Raw genomic sequence first — 17953 nt, 5'->3', positions numbered from 1 at the left:
TCCATTTTACTAATAGGGACACTGATCCAGAAAGAGGAAAATGGCTGCCAAAAACCACACAGTGAGTAGCACTCAGCAGGTTTATTTGAAATGGATTTTTCCCAATGGTTTCAACAAAAATCCAGGGATTGAATCTTTACTGGTAGACCTGGAAAACCTAGGCCCATGTAGCCTCCAAAGCCAGGAGATGGAATCAGCCCTAAATGAACCGCTTGGAAGAGAAGAGATCCTCAAACTTCGGAGATATTTTCCAGCAGACAGAATGGATGTCCTCAATCTGTTATCCTCTCCTCTCCACAGTACTTTATAGAACAGGATCTACCAGCTCTATTTTCCAAGGTGGGAAAGAGACTTGGCTATACCAAACAACTTTTTCAAGGCAACACTCCCAATCTTTCCAGATCATAGCACACAGAAAACATTTGCATAGCACACCTGCATGAACTAATGATACTACTTGCCTAGGAGGCACTCTCTCCTGACATTCGTGCTCTGCCTGGCAATTCTAGGGCCATTTCTTTCCATCCTATAATCCATTTTGTGGCAGTTGTGGGACACACCAGTTGGGAAGCACTGGTTGAAAGCTATTCAAACCACCTGAGCTTTCTAACATACCACACTCACCTCCCTTGCTGATTCAACCTTAGTAGTGCAGGAATCCCTACAACTCAACAGAGCACCTTTATGGTGAGTACCACTCCTTCCTCTCCCCTTCCTAGGAGTTGTATCATCAGGCTATAGGCAGCTGGCAACCTGTGTTGAGATAATGTCTCTGATTCAACTTCATAAAGCACATCCAAAATGTCTACATGACATAGTGTGCTAAAACAAAAACACACTTTGTTTAGGCACAGATATATTTCTCAACAAGAAAGGGGTTTAAAATCAACTTCCTGGGACAATTGGTTCCTGTGCACTTCTGACAGGAAGGTGGGAAGTGGAGTGGAGAGCTGGGTCACAGCATTAAGGAACAAGAGGCTCACCAATGAGTAGGAACTAGGCAGGAAGAAGAGAAAGAGAGGCCTTAAAGGAGGAAGAGAGAAAGGAAAGAGAAGGGTTCTTCAGGAAGTAAAGAGGAAGAGGTGTCTTTGGGGAAGGAAGAATAGGCAGCTTAGGATGGAGCTGGCCTCAAATTACATACAGGGCTGATGATGCCAGACATCCCTAGGCCTGGGTTGGTTCAGCTGGGCCTGCTCCAGAGGAAGAAGTTACAGCGGGAGGAAGGGTCAGTGGGAGGACCCCGGGGCCTAGCACACATATAGAAGTGGCGGCCCAGATTGGGTCCCGGCTTCTTCACAGTTCGCATCACACATGGTTCCCTGTGGCCCCCACAGAGGGGCATGGGCAAGGGCCCCCCAAGCAAAGACTTCCAAAAAGAGGTCTGTACCTCCTTCTCATCCTTGGCCTCTGAAGCACCAACTTGCCCTTCCACCACTTTGGCCATTACCTCCTCTTCTGGAGTCTTTGGGGTCATGAGGGCACCCATACTAGGAAGCTCCAAGTTAGGAGAAGCTTGGGGACGATTAGAGGATGGCTGGAAGTAGCTTGTCAGGCTTTTTTGGCCTCTGCTAGAGCCAGTTTGATTTGGCCGAAGCCTGGTTGAGCGCACACGGGCTTTGTTTTGGTGCATCTTTACCTGGGTTTGTTTGCTGAGTCGCAGCACTGATTGCTTGAACACAGGATCTTGTTTGTGATGAACTAGGAAGCGAAGGATCTTGAGCTGGGTGCCTGCAAACTCAGGGAGGAAGCGAGTGCACAGAGGTGGGCACTGTTTTGCTGGCACAGAGGACACACTCAAGACTGCACCCACAGGGCAATGATCAGAGCCCATCACCTCAGGCAGCAGGAAGGAGTCCTGGAAGGTGTCAATTACCAGGGTCCTGTCCCCCAGCACATAATCAAGCCGGGAGCCATAATTCAGGTGGCGGGCACCACTGACTGCTGACCAGCAGGTGAATGCCCCCTCCTGCTTTGGCTGGAAGCAGCGGTAGCTATCAATGAAGGGCCGGACATGGGACCCAGCCTGGCATCCCAGGTTACTGAGCAAGCCGTCCATCCACTTGCGCCCTGGGTCCTCTTCAAAGCATTCCTGGGGAAGGGGGAGGAGAATGAACAGAGAGGCAAAACTAGATGCCTAGACCTGGAAGAGACTTAGACTAACTGCTTCATTTTTCAGACAAAAAAAATGTGATTGGTCCCCAAAAGACTACTACTCAGGGTCCAGAACTGGCACAGCTGGGATTAAATGCCAAATCTGAAAGCTTGTCATTTGCTTAATAAAAGCAATTCTCAGAATTGCTCACCAATAGGCTGGAAAGCATGAAGTCAAAAGTGGTTACGTCTAGGAAGTAGGGATGGGGTTAGAAGTTAAGAAAACTGTTACTTTTTCATTTAAACCTTCTGGAACTGTTTGGCTTATTAAATGTGTATCAAGGGCCTCACAGACCATTGCCTCTCCTGCCCCAAACTCCTCAGCTGAGGAGCTCCAGAAATCCATGCCTACTAAATATTTCCTTTGGCTCTGATTCCCAATTCATCCATCCATCCAATCCACCTGCCCACACACTCATTCAATGAAAAAATGTTCAAAGAACACTGATTATGGGCCAGGCATGATACTAGAAACAAGGTGGGAACCTGAGCTTGTCCAAGTGGCCAATGAGGCTTCCTTTGAGGAAGTGATCTAGAGCTGAAAAGTGAAGGCTGAGCAGGAACAACCCAGACAGAAGATGTTATAAGTTGAGAGAGCAGCCTCTGTAATGGACCTGTGGAGAAAGGAAGCAGTGCACCCAAAAGATAAAGGGAGACCAGACTGGGGACCAGAAGACTGGCAGGAGATAACTATCATAGTGCAAGCAAGAGATGATCATCACTTAGACCAGGGTAGAGCCAGAGGAGACAAAGAAAAATGAAATTAAGAAATGGTTTGAAACTAAAGTCAGCAGCACTCACTGATCAGCTAAATGTGCGATGTGGGGTTAGAGAGTAAGGAAACTACTAACATCAATTCCCAGGCTTCCGGTTGGAGTAGCCAAGGAGATGATGGTGCCATTTAGGGAGAAGAAAACTAGAAGACCCAGTCTTTTGGGAAGTTCTCATATTCTATTTTGGAAAGACTGTGTTTCTCATGTGACCTGGTACTATTCTCTTTTCTTGGAAGGAAGAATGTAAAAGGTGCACTTGAGAGATCTAGAGTTTTGAACTAAGAAAAAAAAGGCATAAAGTTATATGACACTATTGCAGGAAGCAGAAAGAACAGACTGAGTATATACCTGATGAGAAATAAGGTATGAAGAGACTGAAGTTTACATTTTGTAATGTACACTCTCTTCCCCACCATACCACCACCAATACCAACATTCTTTCATTATCTCATTTCTGTTCTTCTTCCCAGCTGGGAGCCACATCGGTTTATGTGGCTCTTCTGCATACCAATCAAAGACTCTTCCTACAGCCCCTTCTTTGAGCCAAGTCCAATGCTGAGATGGACTATGCCAGCATAAGTTATTGATCACTCCCTTCATGAGGCAAGCTGAGAGCTGGCTTGTAGACTCTAGGACAGTGGTTCTCAAGCCTGACTGTACAACAAAATCAGCCTGGGACCTTGTAAAACATACTGCTACCCTGGCCCCACACCCAAGAGATCCTGATTTAATTGGTCTGGGGTGGCACCCAAGTATTAATATTCTTGTAAAAGTTCCTTGTTCTAATGTGCTGTCAGGGAATGAGAACCATTGGCCTAAAGAGACTCAGAGATGAAAGGTTCATACAATAAAAAAAAGACAGAGGGTACAGTGAGAAAAGTCAAAATGAAAATAACTTTTACAATGGACTGAGAGAAGAAGATCTCGCTGGTGGGGACTGAGGATGGAAATGAAGACTGGGAACAGACCAGAAAGAGCCTTCAATGCCAGGCCTAGATGTTTTCTTTGCATTGCAGAGCTAACAGGGAGATACTGAAAGTTCATGAGCAGGAAACACTGTATGAGGGAAATGATCAAGATAATATGGAGTTCAAGGACCTTGAAATCTGGTCCCCAAAGGACCCTCCAGCCCCATCTCCTGCCTCTAACCCCCCTTCCCATGTCAACCTCTAACAAGAATGGGACTTGCAGTTCACCATGCATACCAGGCAAATTCTCACCTTGTAGCCTTTGCTCAAGCTAGAATGCTTTGCTTCCCCTACCCCTAAAACTGTTTTTAATATTTGACCATTTTCAGATGCCTCCTAATGTCCAGACTAGCCCAGGGATTTCATTTTTCCAGGCTCCTCTAGACTCCTGGCCTACCATCTCAGCCCTGAAGACATCTTTTTGTAAATGGCTGGTCATATCCCCCACTATGCTTAAACCTCTGAGGGGCCAAGAGCCAGAACTGACTGGCAACTGAGTCCTCAGGACATAGCTCAGGACAATGCCAAGGACAAGATCAATAATGTCTCCTGAATGAATGAACAATCCAACAATCCTCAGTGCTTTGAGAATTGTATTTCAAACTAAGCTCTCCTTTTCCATGAAGGAAGCTACTCTTGAGCCCCAAATCCAGCTTTGGCTGGCTGCCTAAACAGAACCATGGTCAGAAGTGAGGAACGGGGCCTTGAAGAGCCTTACCAGGTTGACTGCATCCCAGTGGTCAATGGGGCAGTGGGCTGTATTCAGGTCACCCAGAATGATCACGTGGCTAAAAAACATGACATGAGATTATCAACTAGACATTCAAGACAGGGAACCAATAGTCCTGGCCCATCTACTTTCTTCTGGGCCCAAGAGCTCAGAAAGGCACCTTTTCACACAGGGAGTCCAAGGTAGGAGTCCACAGCAATGCATAGCAGGCTACCTCTCCAATCTTACCATAACCTTGCTACCTTTTATGCCTGACCAACCCAATTCTGATCTCCAGAGATGAGATCATTCCCTGACATGATTATCTCACTGATCTCTACCTAATGGCATCTTTCTGGTCCTTAAAAGTTGAGCTCAGGTACCACTTCTTTTAGGAAGCATCCCTTGATTACTCTAACCCACCCTCACTTTCCTGTCCTTTCTTGGGACAAGACTTTTCATTTGCTCCTAGACACTTTACCTTCTTTATCTCATTTCATCCTTAAAACTATCCTGTGAGGTAGGGATTCATATACTCACTTGAGAAAATAAAAGCAGAACTAGCCTCAGGACTCATAGTGAATAAAAGGGCCAGGATAGGTGCTTAAAGGTATCTAAGTACAAAACCCATATTTGTACCACTTTACCTGATCCTCACAGCTCATAGAGAGCAGAGCCCATTCTGGGAGGTATGCTGGTGTCTCCAAGTAGGCTGTAAAGGAACTCAAAAGACAAAGATCCCACATCCCGTTCAATGGAGCTTGATACCTAAATGGGCTGGGAACCTAGAACCTCAAGTACCACTTAGGTTTACAATACCTGCCAGCTGCCAGGAGGGCTTCTGCTCGGATCTGCAGCAAGCGATAGAAGCGCATTTTAAAGGTCAGCCGCTCAGGTTTCCCAGCATCCGCATGGGGGCAGTACACGTTGATTAGGGTCAAGGTCTTCTGCTTCCCTTCCCATGTCCTGGGGAGAAGAGACCCCCCCACACACACACACACACAAGAAAAGGTCATTTCCAAATCTCCCCTCTCCACATCGTGTGGCTTCCACTTAATGGTTGCCTGTGGGATGGATGTGAAGGGGACAGAAATACATGAACATGCCGGCATGCACAGGACTTGGGGACAGACTACAGGTAAAACAGGGAGAGGGGCATCTAGGATAACACCCAGGTAAACCAGGTGACGGTGCTGCCATTCACAATGACAGGATACTCAGAAAGAGAGCAACTTGGGGCGATGAGTTGCTAAGTTGCCTTTGAGGTGCCTGTGGTAATAAGGGAGCTATACCTCCCAGCCAGTTCCCCACTCTAGAGATAGGAAACTCAAAGCCCAGAGGCGAATATGATTTGCCCAAGGTCACATAATGAGTAGCCCAGTCAGAACTGTAGTCCAAGAAAGGCAAATCTGGGATGTTTTCCATGATGAATATAAGTATACAAGGTAAGCCTCAGAGTCACTACACTAAGAGTAGAACCAGCAGTGCTCAGTGCAAAGGGATGTGGGCTATTACCGGATCTTATGCTGTGTCAGGAGGGCCCGGCCCTCACTATCCAAAGCCCGAAGCTCCTCTTGGGTGAATTCATCCATGTTTCCATAGCAACCCACGTCCCCATTATGAGTGGCAAGTAGGCCACTCAGGCCTTCTTCAGCAGCCATGGGAGTAGCGCTGTCCTTACAGAAGGTAGCTACACCTGGAGATAGACAGGATACTCTGAGAGGTCCTAGAAGTCAACAGCCTATCGTATTGCTTGTTGCCCCCAAATGGGTCACCTGAGTCAACTTCATCTAATGTGGTTATACTGACAACTCTCCCAACTCAAGGGCCATGGATGGCTCCTGAAAGCCTGAGGCAATTTTGAGAGTCTCAGTTCCTTCATCTAAAAAAGCCACAGAACAATAATAGCTAATGGTCTAAATGTTTTATATGGATACATGGTAAGTGTTCAAAAATTATTAGCCATTATTATTATCACAGACTAATTTGTTTAATCTTTGTACAGGAACACCACAATATATTGCAAGTTCAGTTACAGACTACCACAATAAAGCAAATATTGCAATAAAGTCCAATGAATTTTTTGGTTTCCCAGTACACATAAGAGTTATATGGTTACAATATTATAGTCTATTAAATGTGTGCTAACATTATGTCTAAAAAAAAAACAATGTATATTCCTTAATTAAAAAATACTGCTAAAAAATGCTGTCTATCTGAGCTTTTAGCAAGTTGCAAGCACTGATCACAGATCACCATACAACAAATATTATTAAGGGGCACCTGGGTGGCTTAGTCAGTTGGGTGTCTGCTTTCGGCTCAGGTCATGATCCCAGAGTACCAGGATCAAGCCCCACATGCAGCCCCACAGGGGGCTCCGGCTCAGTGGGGGCCTATTTCTCCCACTCCCTCTGCTCCTCTCCCAGCTCATGCTCTCTCTCTCTCTCACTCACTCTCTCTCTCTCAAATAAATAAAGAAAATCTTTAAAAAAATAAAGTATGTATCTTTAAAAAATAATAAAAAAATTACACATAATAAAAAAAGTTTGAAATATTTAAGAATTAACCAAAATGTGAAAAAGAGACATGAAGTAAGCAAATGTTGCTAGAAAAATGGTGCCAGACTTGCAATACAGGGTTGCCATAAAACCTTCAATTTAGGGCAGCCCCGGTGGCCCAGCGGTTTAGCACCGCCTTCAGCCTGGGGTGTGAGCCAGGAGACCCGGGATCGAGTCCCACATCGGGCTCCCTGCATGGAGCCTGCTTCTCCCTCTGCCTGTGTCTTTGCCTCTCTCTGTGTGTCTGTCATGAATAAATAAATAAAATCTTAAAAAACCTTCAATTTATAAAATATGTAGTATCTTCAAAACACAATAAAGTGAGGAAATGCGTGAAAATATCAGTGAGGGTGACAAAACATGAGAGACACCTAACTCTGGGAAACTAACAAGGGGTAGTGGAAAGGGAGGTGGGCAGGGGGTTGGGGTGACTGGGTGACAGGCATTGAGGAGGGCACTTGGCAGGATGAGCACTGGGTGTTATGCTATATGTTGGCAAATTGAACTCCAATTAAAAAAAATGAAAAAAAAGTGGTACTTAGACTCTTAAGTATAGAGGGGAGGTGGGTAGGGGGGATGGGTGAAACAGATAAAGAGGATTAAGAATATACTTCTCTTGATGCACACTGAGAAATATATAGAATTATTGAATCTTTATATTATACACTTGAAATTAATATACTACTGTATGTTAATTATATTTTTTAAAAAATAAATCGAACTTCAAAAAAACACAATATAGTGAAGTGCTTTATATATGTATGTATATATGAAAATATATAGATATGTAAATTCATATATTTGTTGCTTATCTTGTATTTACTTATATATGTTTATTTATAAATGTATATATACATATATATATATTATGTATATATACAAAACAAGGTATGCCTGTAGTAGCCCTAGGACATAGGCATTATTTCCATTTCTCAGCTGAGAAACCTGAAGCACAAAGAGGTTAAGTAACTTGTCAGAGGATACACAGCTAGGAAGTGAGGTAGGACTCAAACCCTGGCAGTCCTAAGTTCATACAATAAACCACCACATGACTGTGCTTCCAAAGTCAAATAGGGTAATTTTACACATAAAAACCATCCTTCGGGATCCCTGGGTGGCGCAGCGGTTTGGCGCCTGCCTTTGGCCCAGGGCGCGATCCTGGAGACCCGGGATCGAATCCCACATCAGGCTCCCGGTGCATGGAGCCTGCTTCTCCCTCGGCCTATGTCTCTGCCTCTCTCTCTCTCTCTCTCTCTCTGTGACTATCATAAATAAATAAAAAAAATTTAAAAAAAAAAAAAATTAAAAAAAAAAAAAAAAAAAAACCATCCTTCATGTAACTTTATGTGACTTTAGCTCTGTGGACTAAAAGCCTGTGGCGCCTACAACATGGGACAGAATGAGGGGATGCAAGGGAGGTAGGCCAGATCTGCTGCCCTCACCATGACCCAGGGTAACCAGAGGTAGCGCATCCACCAGAAGAATATGAAAAAGCAGAGCTACTAGGTTAAGGGAAAGTACTGAGATAATGGGCTTTCTGCTGCCACCTGCAAACAGAGGGCCTCAGAGACCATTCAGGAAAAGCAAAAAAAGGCAAATGAGAAGGAGGAACCCAAGTAGCTCTGTGGCTACATGTCCAACCCTCTTGGTCTCCCCTGTGTGCCTGGAGCCAGTCCCACCATGCTCTCATTTTCTCCTGTAGTGCTCATAGGTCCCAGCACCATTAGCATTCATTTTTGTCCTGTTTCCGCAGCGGATCCCTCCTGTGCTTTTTTTCCTTCCCTTAGCCTCTCTTCCCCTAGGCCATCCTGTGGGTGAGGGGGTTACCCCCTTCCCAGAGTTTTTTATTCCTGTGGGGCTCACTCCAAAGTATTAAAAGTAGCTTTTAAAAGACTGAGTTTCTTATTATTTTCTCATCAAATATTGGAAACTTTTTCACCCCCCGACCTGCCTCCATCACTAATTTAACATTCCCAGAAAGCCCCATTTACCAGAATAGCCACTGCGGTTGCGGCTGAAGCTGAAATAGGAATTATAGCCCTCAATGATAGCCAGTGGCTCTGTGAGCACGTCTCCTGCAAAAAAACAGATGTAAGATTGTGTCAGAGATAAAAGTAGAGCCTAGGAAACAAAGGTCTGGAATTAACATTGTAGGGCAATTCCTTGCACACATCAGAGCCAGAGTAAGATTAGAGGAGGAGTTAGAAAGGTAGAAACTAGAGAGGGAATTGATATCAGAATAAGAAAGCTATAGAATGAGAGGAGAATTAGGTGGGAGGAAGCTAGTGATTAGGTGAATGGAGGGAGCTGGAGGTGCGAAATGGAAATATGAGAGAGGGAACTGGGAATCTGAGCTGGGGATATGAGGTTGGAGAGAGAAGCAATTAGAGGATCTGAACTGGGGATGGAGGAAAAAGTTGTTAGTGGGTCTCAGGGTCCAGTGCAAGGGAGCAGGAAGGAATGGGGGGGGGAGTGTTGAGCTCTGGTGTGAGAGAGGGAAATAGGGAATCTAACCTTGGCATAGGACATGAGATAGAAATAAGAGGTTCTGAGGCTGGAAAGGAGAAATGGGGAGCTCTAAGGGATCTGAGGGGAAAACTGAGGATTGAGAGAGGGAGCGGTAAAAGGGAAGAAATTAGGAAGTCTGAGCTGGGAACAAAAATGGGGTGGAAATTAAAGGATATGAGCTGGGGGCGGGGGAGGGGAATTGGAGGATTTAACTTGGGAGCTGGAGCTGGATAATGTATGAGGAAGAAATTTGGGGTACTGAGCTGGGGCAGGAGAATGAGTGGGATGTAGAGGGTCTGTACGAGGAGGAAGGTTGCACGGATGAGGGAATTAAGATTGTGCTGAGGACAGGAGAAGTAGGAATTAAGACATCAGACTGGAGTGAGAAAAAGGGGTTTAAGAGAAAGGGGTCAGGATTCTGAACTAGGTCTAAGAGGAGGACTCTACGGATAGAGAAATAGTAAAGTAAAATGAGATTAAGTTGGGGAAAAATTTAGTGGAAATGGTAAAGTATGGTAGGGATCTTGGATTTTTGAGCGCTCACTGGTCACTTTGGTCTCCTGAAGGCAGACGATGTCGGCATCCAGCTTGTCCAAAATGCGCCCCATGGCCATGGCGGCACAGTTGCTGGGCTCCTCATATACCATCCCTTGCAGGGGGCTCCTGATCCCATTGATGTTCCAGCTCACCACACGCAACATCTTGACGGCCAACTGCAAAGCCTCACAGTACGCGCCCAATGTAGGGGACACAGGACAACTAGGCGCCCCCGGCCCAACCAGATCCCGCCTTCCGCGCGCATTGGCCCAAGCGTTTTCCTGCGCGCCACGAAAAATGTCGGCGAAAGTGAGGCGGGGCTTCGAGCCTCTCAGTTCTCATTTGGCGGGAGGAGCGGAAGTTGATGGGGTGGTGCAAATGCCTAGGATGAATGAATGGCAAGAGGAAGTCCTCCAGTTAGGCTCCTTCTCCTCCTTCAGCACTCCGTCCGCACACCGCAGTCTGACTGCGTTTCCGAGCAGCTCTAAAGTCCCCTTGGTGCTTCCAATTACTTACAGATGGGATTTCGCCACCTTTTAAGCAGCAGAACGAAACCGCGCGGTAACCGAAGCCCCGCTCCCAGTGAGACTGACCTTACCTCCAAGTGCGCCTCTGTCGTCCTGGGTTACTGCTGTAACTGTGCTTGGGTGGAGGAAGGGAGGCTCGAAGGGAACCGCGCCGCTAGAGGGAGCAATAAGAAATGCTCTAGAGCATGGGGAGTCCGGGTGGCTCAGCGGTTTAGCGCCGCCTTCAGCCCCAGGGCGTGATCCTGGAGACACGAGATCGAGTCCGACGTTGGGCTCCCTGCATGGAGCCCGCATCTCCCTCTGCCTGTGTCTCTGCCTCTGTGTGTGTGTGTGTCACTCATGAATAAATAAATAAAATCTTAAAAAAAAAAGAAATGCTAGTGTAATTAGATTTATAAGGGAAGGGGAAGAGAGGAACCTGTCTCAAGCCCACCCTCTAGCCATTATTTGTCTTGGGCTTTATAACATTCTTAAGTCCCCAACACATACTTTTTCCTGGCTCCATTTCTCAGATAAGTAAAGTCGAGCCCAGGGAATTGAAGTGGGCTACCCAAGATCCAGAGCAGCACTGTCTCCCAATGTACCCCATGGCTCTTCCACATGCATTATTTGTTTGATTCTCTGGATAACCCCATAAGGGGTATTAAGGCTAAGTATGACAGAATGAGTGAGTTCACCCCAGTCTCACAGAAGTGGTAGAGCCAGGATTCAAAGCCTATCTTAATCAGCTCAAGGAATACTTTCTTGGATAAGTTTTTCCTTAACACCCACACACTTCCCCAGTTAGGTCTTTTCTCTGGGCCCTCACAGCACCCTGTGGTCCATTCTGTCACAGCACTTATCGCAATGCAGAGCTACCATTGATTGCTGTTTTTGTCACACAACTGCCAGCAACTTGAGAGCAAAGACCATGTCTGATTCATCTTGTTAGCCCCATCCTCTAATCTAGGGCACAGCATATTTAGGAGTCAATAAATATTTCCTAATTGAATAAACAAACACGGAGCAAATGCAAAAGCAACAGATTAGTGACTTGTTTTTGAGAACACAAAAATAGAAATGATAGACATGCCCAATGTCCAAGGAAAAGCATGACTTCACATTCTTAGGTTCCTCACCCTAAGCTGCAGCATAATTTTCCCCCCAGAATACCATAACCTTATTAGAACCATCATCCTCAATGTCTGCAGAAAAGGCCCAAATAGCTGCTTTTCCTCCTAGAGGACTTAAAGGTTACCTTCCAGTTGTTGCCATCAGGATAAATAGCTCTGCAATTAAAATAAGAATTTTGGTGCTTTGAGCTTTTTCATGCTTTGGTGGTTATTGGCTCAGGATTGAGTCCCAGGAGAGGGATAACTAGGACAAAGGAAATTAACATTTTTATTGCTCTTGCTTCATATTGCCAAATCACTGTCCAGTAAGAGATCATGCCCATTTACACTAAAGACCAATCTGAAACTCAGCCCCTAGGAAATCCAGATCTTGCCTGTCTACATTGCTGGTTTTAATTTCCCCATTCTGCAGTTGCTTGTTAATATTAGTTCTGACCTTTGGGGCAAGGTGAACACATGGTTGGCCTGAAGAGAAAAGGCTCCGGTGGCTCAGGAACTTCTTTGACAACTAACACAGCTGATATTTCAACAGAGCACACACATGCCCCTCTTATTAAGGGTACTTCCACAGTGTTTTCAAGGAACCAACCAACGCCTCGAGACTCCCTCTTTAACGCCACCCAGGTACCTGCTTTGAAGGTCTAAATGCAAGAAAGCTGTGTGTCGGATAATTAGTGATGGAAGAGAAAACCTCTAGGAGAACAGGTAGGTGAGACAGAAGGAAAAATAGATAGGGATACACAATTCCAAATCCATTCTTTAGGTTTCTGGAAAGTTTTCTTTGTATAGGGGTTACTTGAAGTGAGCATTAAAGGGTATGAAAGAGTTGGGGAAAAGATGATATCTATATCTCTCTGTCATCCATCGCCACCTGTCTTTGTGGGACACTAACCAAAAGGGCAGTTCTCTAGCACCTTTAGAAGTCTCTCTTGGTCTATTCCAGTTTTGAGTGAACTGGATAGTAGGGATTATATATCTTACCTCCCCCAATAGTATATACAGTAGGTCTTGTTTTCTGTGGCACTTTGAACAAGCTTTTCAACCTTCTCAGAGCTTCAATAACCTTCTTACTAAAATGGAAATTGAAATCCCTGGCCTACGTCCTTCAGAGGGCTATCTCAAGGTGAAGAGGAGTAGGAGAAGAAGAACCAAATTTCTGGAGATGTTTCAGAACTTCCATGCTCTGTCTGAGATTAGTGATCCTGCTTTTTTCTGTAGCCTCCACAGGCAATACCACCCACAGGCCTCCAGCTGCTCTTCTCTCTGAGTGACTATGGTCTGTAGAGAGCCACTCCTGGGACTGGGATACAGTAATCCTTGGGCTCCAGGTGTGAGGCTGAATGTGGTGGGGGGATAGTGGGCCAGAACAGTGACTAAGAATTAAGTGGTACCTAGGTGGTTGCCACAGAAAGCCTAATACACATCCGCACCTAAACTATAAGCATGTGGCCAATCTCCCCTGTACACCCTTACCCCCTACAAATGCATTTATACCCACATACTCCTAAGAATTACTAATAGAGATACTCCATTTGTGATTTTGTAACCCATCAGTATGGGTTTAATAGTGCTTTTAGTGGGATTCTCCCACATACCCTATACTTTGGGAGGATGATCAGGACCTGTGAATCTCAGGAAGTCACACTGTGTGCTTTTCTCCATAGAGTTAACCCAATTTAGAATCAGATCTTGGTCTTGAGTGAGTCACTGATACTGAGTGAACTCTTTTTCTGCAACCAGTTGATTGGACTTTTTCAGGTGGGGTGGACTTCATTCTTTTGCTCATTCTATTCTGCCCCATTCAAGGTTAAAAAATCTTTCTAGATACCACCTTCTACTTTCAGACCTAGTTAGTTTGCCCACCCAGTTCCCTGTATAGATCTCAGTTATGACATTTACTTTTCCGAATAGTGATTGTCTATACGTTCATCTCATCTAGGGCAGAGAGATACTCATTGAGCAAGTGTTTCCTCCTTGCCAGAACCTGAGCTGAATACTGGAAACACTGATCGCAGGTAACTGAAGTCTAGTTCCCATCCTCAAGGAATTCATAGTCTAGTAGGGAAGTACACCAGTAAAAACTAGTGGATACTTGCTCAGATAAATGGAAACATACAGACAATATGAGAACCAAAGATAATGCCTATCCCAGATTACAGGGAAAGCTTCCCAGAGGAGGCAACATTGAGCCAGTTCTTGAAGATTGAGTTAGATTTCACTGAGAATGGAAGGAAAGAGAAGGCATTTCAGGTGGAGCAAAAGCCCAAAGGTTTAAAAAATATATATATGTTATGTTTGGGGACTCCATGAATCAGCAAGCGCAAGTTAAGCATGGGCTTAGAAAGAGAGACATGGCTTAGAGAAGTAGGTTGGGGCTTGATTTAGAACAGCCATCCTGAGACCTTTCCATAAATCTTGTTTAGTTCTCCTGCTTCTAGGATCAAAATTGATAACAGGTAAACAAACAAAAAACCCAGACAAACAACACATACACCACAAAAGCAAGATAAAAAAAAATATGACAACAACAACAAAAACCAGCTAGCTAGTTCCAGTTCCAGGCAATTTTAACTTGGGTTTTCAAGCCTGGACCCTAGGTTTACCCTTTCAGACCTTGCCAATAGCCTGCTAGCCTCCTATCTCAGATTTCCTGCTGCTAAAATTATCTTTCTGCCTCTTGGCAGAGTCATGAGGACAAAACTGTAAACATAGAAGGGGGTTCATGTAACCAGCTCAATTACCTTGGACAAGCTTTTTCCCATCTCCCTAGACCTTAGTTTCCCTATGAAACTAGTGAGAATGTAAGGAGCAACTAGGATATGGAATATGTTGTTGTTTTGTGGACAATGGAAAACATACATGTAAAAAGTTATTATTAGGATTATTAACATTGCAAATAAAAAAGAGTTATTACTTTACATCTGTCAGAATGGCCAAAATAAAAAACAGAAGAAATAACAAGTGATGGCAAGGGTGTGGGAACAAAGGAACCTTCATATACTGTTGGTGGAAATGCAAATTGAGGGAACCTCTGTGGAAAACAGTATGGAGGTTCCTCAAAAAACTAAAAATAGAAATACCATACAATCCAGCAATTCCACTACTGAGTATTTACCCAAAGAAAATGGAAACACTAACTCAAAAAGATATATGCACCCCTATGTTTATTGTAGCCTTATTTATAATAGCTAAGATATGAAAGCAGCCAAAATGTCCATCAATAGATGAATGGTAAAGAAGATGTGATATACATATATACACACACAAAAATATATACATATACATATATATGCACACATACATATATATACATATACACACAATGAAATACTATTCAGGCATAAAAAAGAATGAGATCTTGCCATTTTCAATGACATGGATGGAGCTAGCGAGTATTACGATAAGTGAAATGAGTCAGTCAGACAAATACCATATGATTTCGCTTATTTGTGGAATTTAAGAAGCAAACAAACAAAGAAAAAACACCAAAAAAACACACTTAAGTACAGAGAACAAACTGGGTAGATGGGAGGGGTAGAACAGATAGAGGAGATTAAGAGTAGTACACTTATCTAGATGACCACTAAGAAATGTATAGAATTATTAAATTATTCTGTAAAGTAATGTAACACTGTATGTTAATTATACTTCAATTAAAAAGTAATACAAAATACAGTATATGCAATATTGCATTGTCAGAAAAAGAAAAAACCAACTCAGTAGCAAGGAAAGCCAATGCCAAGGAAAAAATAATTATTAGCAGAGTAATACTTATTAGAAGACTTATTAGGATTAAGAGAGTTGTATCTCTTCCAAGGTCTAGTTCTGAGACTCTAAATGTTCTGAGATCATCTGAAAGACCACATTCTTAAATCAAACTAAATTGATCAATTAATAACAACAACAACAACAACAAAGTCCAAGTTGCTCCAAGCCTTGGACTGGGAAAAATCAGGTCCCCAGTGTTCTACCCCGGACTTGGTCACTTGGTCACTTAGGAAAATACCTCCCCTCTCTAGGCTTCAATTTTCTTACCAGAGAAGGTTGGATGTAATGATTTCTAGGGTTTTCTGTATCACAAAACCAAAAAAGTAAAAGTAAATTTATCTTTCTAATTGATTGGCAGGAGTTCTTTATTATAAATGTTAACCCTTTGTAATATGTTATAAATTCCTTTTATTGTTTCTTGTGTACTCAGCATTACATTAGAAGTTTCAGATTAGCTGAAGAGGTGATTGATCATTTACTTCACAAAAGGGGTTAACTAATGTATTTTGAATATTTCCCAGGTTGCTTTATGTGTGTTAACACGTTGAGTTTTCAACAACCCTGAGCAGATAGATACTCTTATCAGATGAAAAAACTGAGGCACTGAAAAGTTAAATCTTCTGCTCAGGATCTCATTGCAGAGGGAAGAGGTGGGATTCCACTCAGGTGGTATGGCTCCACAGCCCATTGCTTTTAACTACTGTGACTCACTGCATCAGTACATTCATTTAGATAGGCAGGCTCTGAAATGTATTGAAGATTTGGAATGATTTATACACAACTGGAGGAAATCTAACCTTTGTATAGACTAGGATACTGAAAATAAACTTTTAGGGAACTTCTTAAAAGGCAAAGTACAGCCAAGAGCATTGGAGGAAAGGGATTAGAGATTGCTATTCCCAAGAGCTTTCTGTGTAGCCCAGCTCAGTGGAAGAAAGTTGAGCTTCCTTGTAGCCAATCACTGGAGGCTCTTCAGGGGGTGGGAAGGTTGCAAAAGAATGAAGTAAGAAAAAAAAAAAAAAAGAATGAAGTAAGAGTATACTTGGACATCTTCCAGGTAAGCTATGTTGTTATGAGTTCTACTCATAAAAGCCTCAAAACAACCAGGGGAAGGGGGGAAGGTAAAGTAGACACATCTGGGTGAGATGACTCTGGCCTATGGACTTGTCCTACTTTGAGGTCATTGCTCCCTGCTTCCCACACTCAGCCGGCTGCAGCCTTTACCCTAAGCCTCCACTTGGCATGAAGAACTGTAGTCAGGTTCTGTATCAGATCATGATGCCTTTCTCTCTAGGACTCCTAATGGCAGCTGGCAGCCATGTGGGCAGTGCTTACCATCTCTCCCCCCAGAAATGGCTGCATTCACTTCTCTTTCCAAGGTGTCAGTTTTATTCTAATTTATTTAGCCTTGGCTGGGGAGAACATAAAGATGATTAGATGGTGTCCATCTCTCCCAAGAGTGCCCCCAAGCAGCACATTTTAAGTGGGAAAGGACCTGTGGTAGGAAAGACAGCTGAATTCAGGGGAAGACAACAGTTGCAATAACATTTGTGGGTGGGGGGAAACAGTGAGACAATGAATCTTCTACTTCTAGTTCTGGTTTTTGATTGCTAGCTCAAAACATTGCATTTTTCAGTAGGGATTTTGTTTATATTGAAAACCTTGAATTTCTGATATGGATCTCTGTTTCTCAGTTAGAACTTGACATTCTACTTAGGCTCATCATTTTATTTCAAAGCTGTAAAAGCTACTGAGACCTGCCTCCATCACCTTTACCGTTTCCACCTCACACAGGATATAAGCACATGATCTTTGGTCTTTTATTTGCATACTCTACTAGTCCTGTCTTCATTGGAGGGAAGTAACTGGCCAGACCTAGGCTGTCTTGCTGGCTGCCTTCCTTGCTGGGCTCCAACTTATCTCCTATGTACACAGCCCTTGGAGTTCAGAGGCCTCTGCTGACCTCTGCCCAACCTCTTTCTCTGTACCCAAGCCCCCACTGGTACGTACAGGTGCAGAGGCAGGCAAGTCAGGCAAGGACTAGGAAAGAGGAGAGGGGGCTGGAGACAGGCTGCCAGAGAGCTCAGAAGCCCAGTGCGCCTCCCTGTCCCAACTCTGTCCACCTGCTGCTGTGGCCACATTAACAGAAGAGATAGTAAGACAGGAAGTGAGGCCCAGTACCTTGTGGACAGTGGTGTCATTAGCTGCAACACCTAAGCTGTCTCAAGAGATGGAAGAGCTCACCCAAACCAGGTTGCAGAAGATCTGGATTCCACACAGCAGTGGCAGCAGCGGGCTACAGCGGAGGAGGGGCTGTAAGTGTGGTTTGCTTCCATGGGCTT

The 17953-nt window shown here is 44.1% G+C and overlaps 2 protein-coding genes and 1 pseudogene across 7 annotated transcripts in view; 2 read left to right on the top strand and 1 right to left on the bottom strand.

The window, feature by feature from the left end:
* Positions 1-66: 66 nt before the first annotated feature.
* APEX2 (apurinic/apyrimidinic endodeoxyribonuclease 2) lies at positions 67-11014 on the bottom strand. 2 transcript variants are annotated; one of them, XM_025468517.3, is made up of 7 exons: positions 10798-11014; positions 10212-10586; positions 9151-9234; positions 6117-6297; positions 5421-5567; positions 4611-4680; positions 67-2089 (listed from the first exon to the last, which is right to left on the bottom strand). In XM_025468517.3, the coding sequence occupies exons 2-7, from the start codon at positions 10366-10368 to the stop codon at positions 1181-1183; spliced, it is 1548 nt and encodes a 515-aa protein (XP_025324302.1). In that variant the 5' UTR covers positions 10369-10586; positions 10798-11014; the 3' UTR covers positions 67-1180. The 2 variants fall into 2 exon arrangements, with proteins under 2 accessions (XP_025324302.1, XP_025324301.1); XM_025468516.3 differs by having other exon boundaries at positions 10803-11014.
* LOC118353747 (small EDRK-rich factor 2-like) lies at positions 8603-8779 on the top strand (annotated as a pseudogene).
* A 1164-nt stretch (positions 11015-12178) lies between the features above and the next one.
* PFKFB1 (6-phosphofructo-2-kinase/fructose-2,6-biphosphatase 1) overlaps positions 12179-17953 on the top strand; it is a 73847-nt gene continuing 68072 nt past the window's right edge. The window contains exons 1-2 of one of the 5 annotated variants that reach the window (XM_035712186.1): positions 12179-12548; positions 13783-13858. Coding sequence is in view for 3 of the 5 variants with exons in the window: in XM_035712188.2 (XP_035568081.1) it covers positions 17842-17926 (85 nt within the window). In the remaining 2 variants the exon portion in view is untranslated. Of the gene's footprint in view, positions 12549-13782; positions 13859-17609; positions 17927-17953 lie in introns of those variants that run through there. The other 4 variants (XM_035712187.1, XM_025468520.2, XM_035712188.2 and 1 more) reach the window with 4 other exon arrangements.

This window comes from Canis lupus, chromosome X (genome assembly GCF_003254725.2).
Source record: "Canis lupus dingo isolate Sandy chromosome X, ASM325472v2, whole genome shotgun sequence".
Classification (NCBI taxonomy): domain Eukaryota; kingdom Metazoa; phylum Chordata; class Mammalia; order Carnivora; family Canidae; genus Canis; species Canis lupus.
Note: the sequence above shows the minus strand (reverse complement) of the source record. Positions and strands in the feature narration are given on the sequence as shown.

Coding starts and splice junctions, on each gene's coding strand:
- APEX2 (XM_025468517.3), bottom strand. CDS start 10,368: ATGTTGCGTGTGGTGAGCTGGAACATCAATGGGATCAGGAGCCCCCTG. Junction 6,298..9,150: donor CAACCGCAGTGGCTATTCTG/GTAAATGGGGCT, acceptor GTCTATCTCCAG/GTGTAGCTACCTTCTGTAAG. Junction 4,681..5,420: donor GCCCTCCTGGCAGCTGGCAG/GTATTGTAAACC, acceptor CATGTTTTTTAG/CCACGTGATCATTCTGGGTG.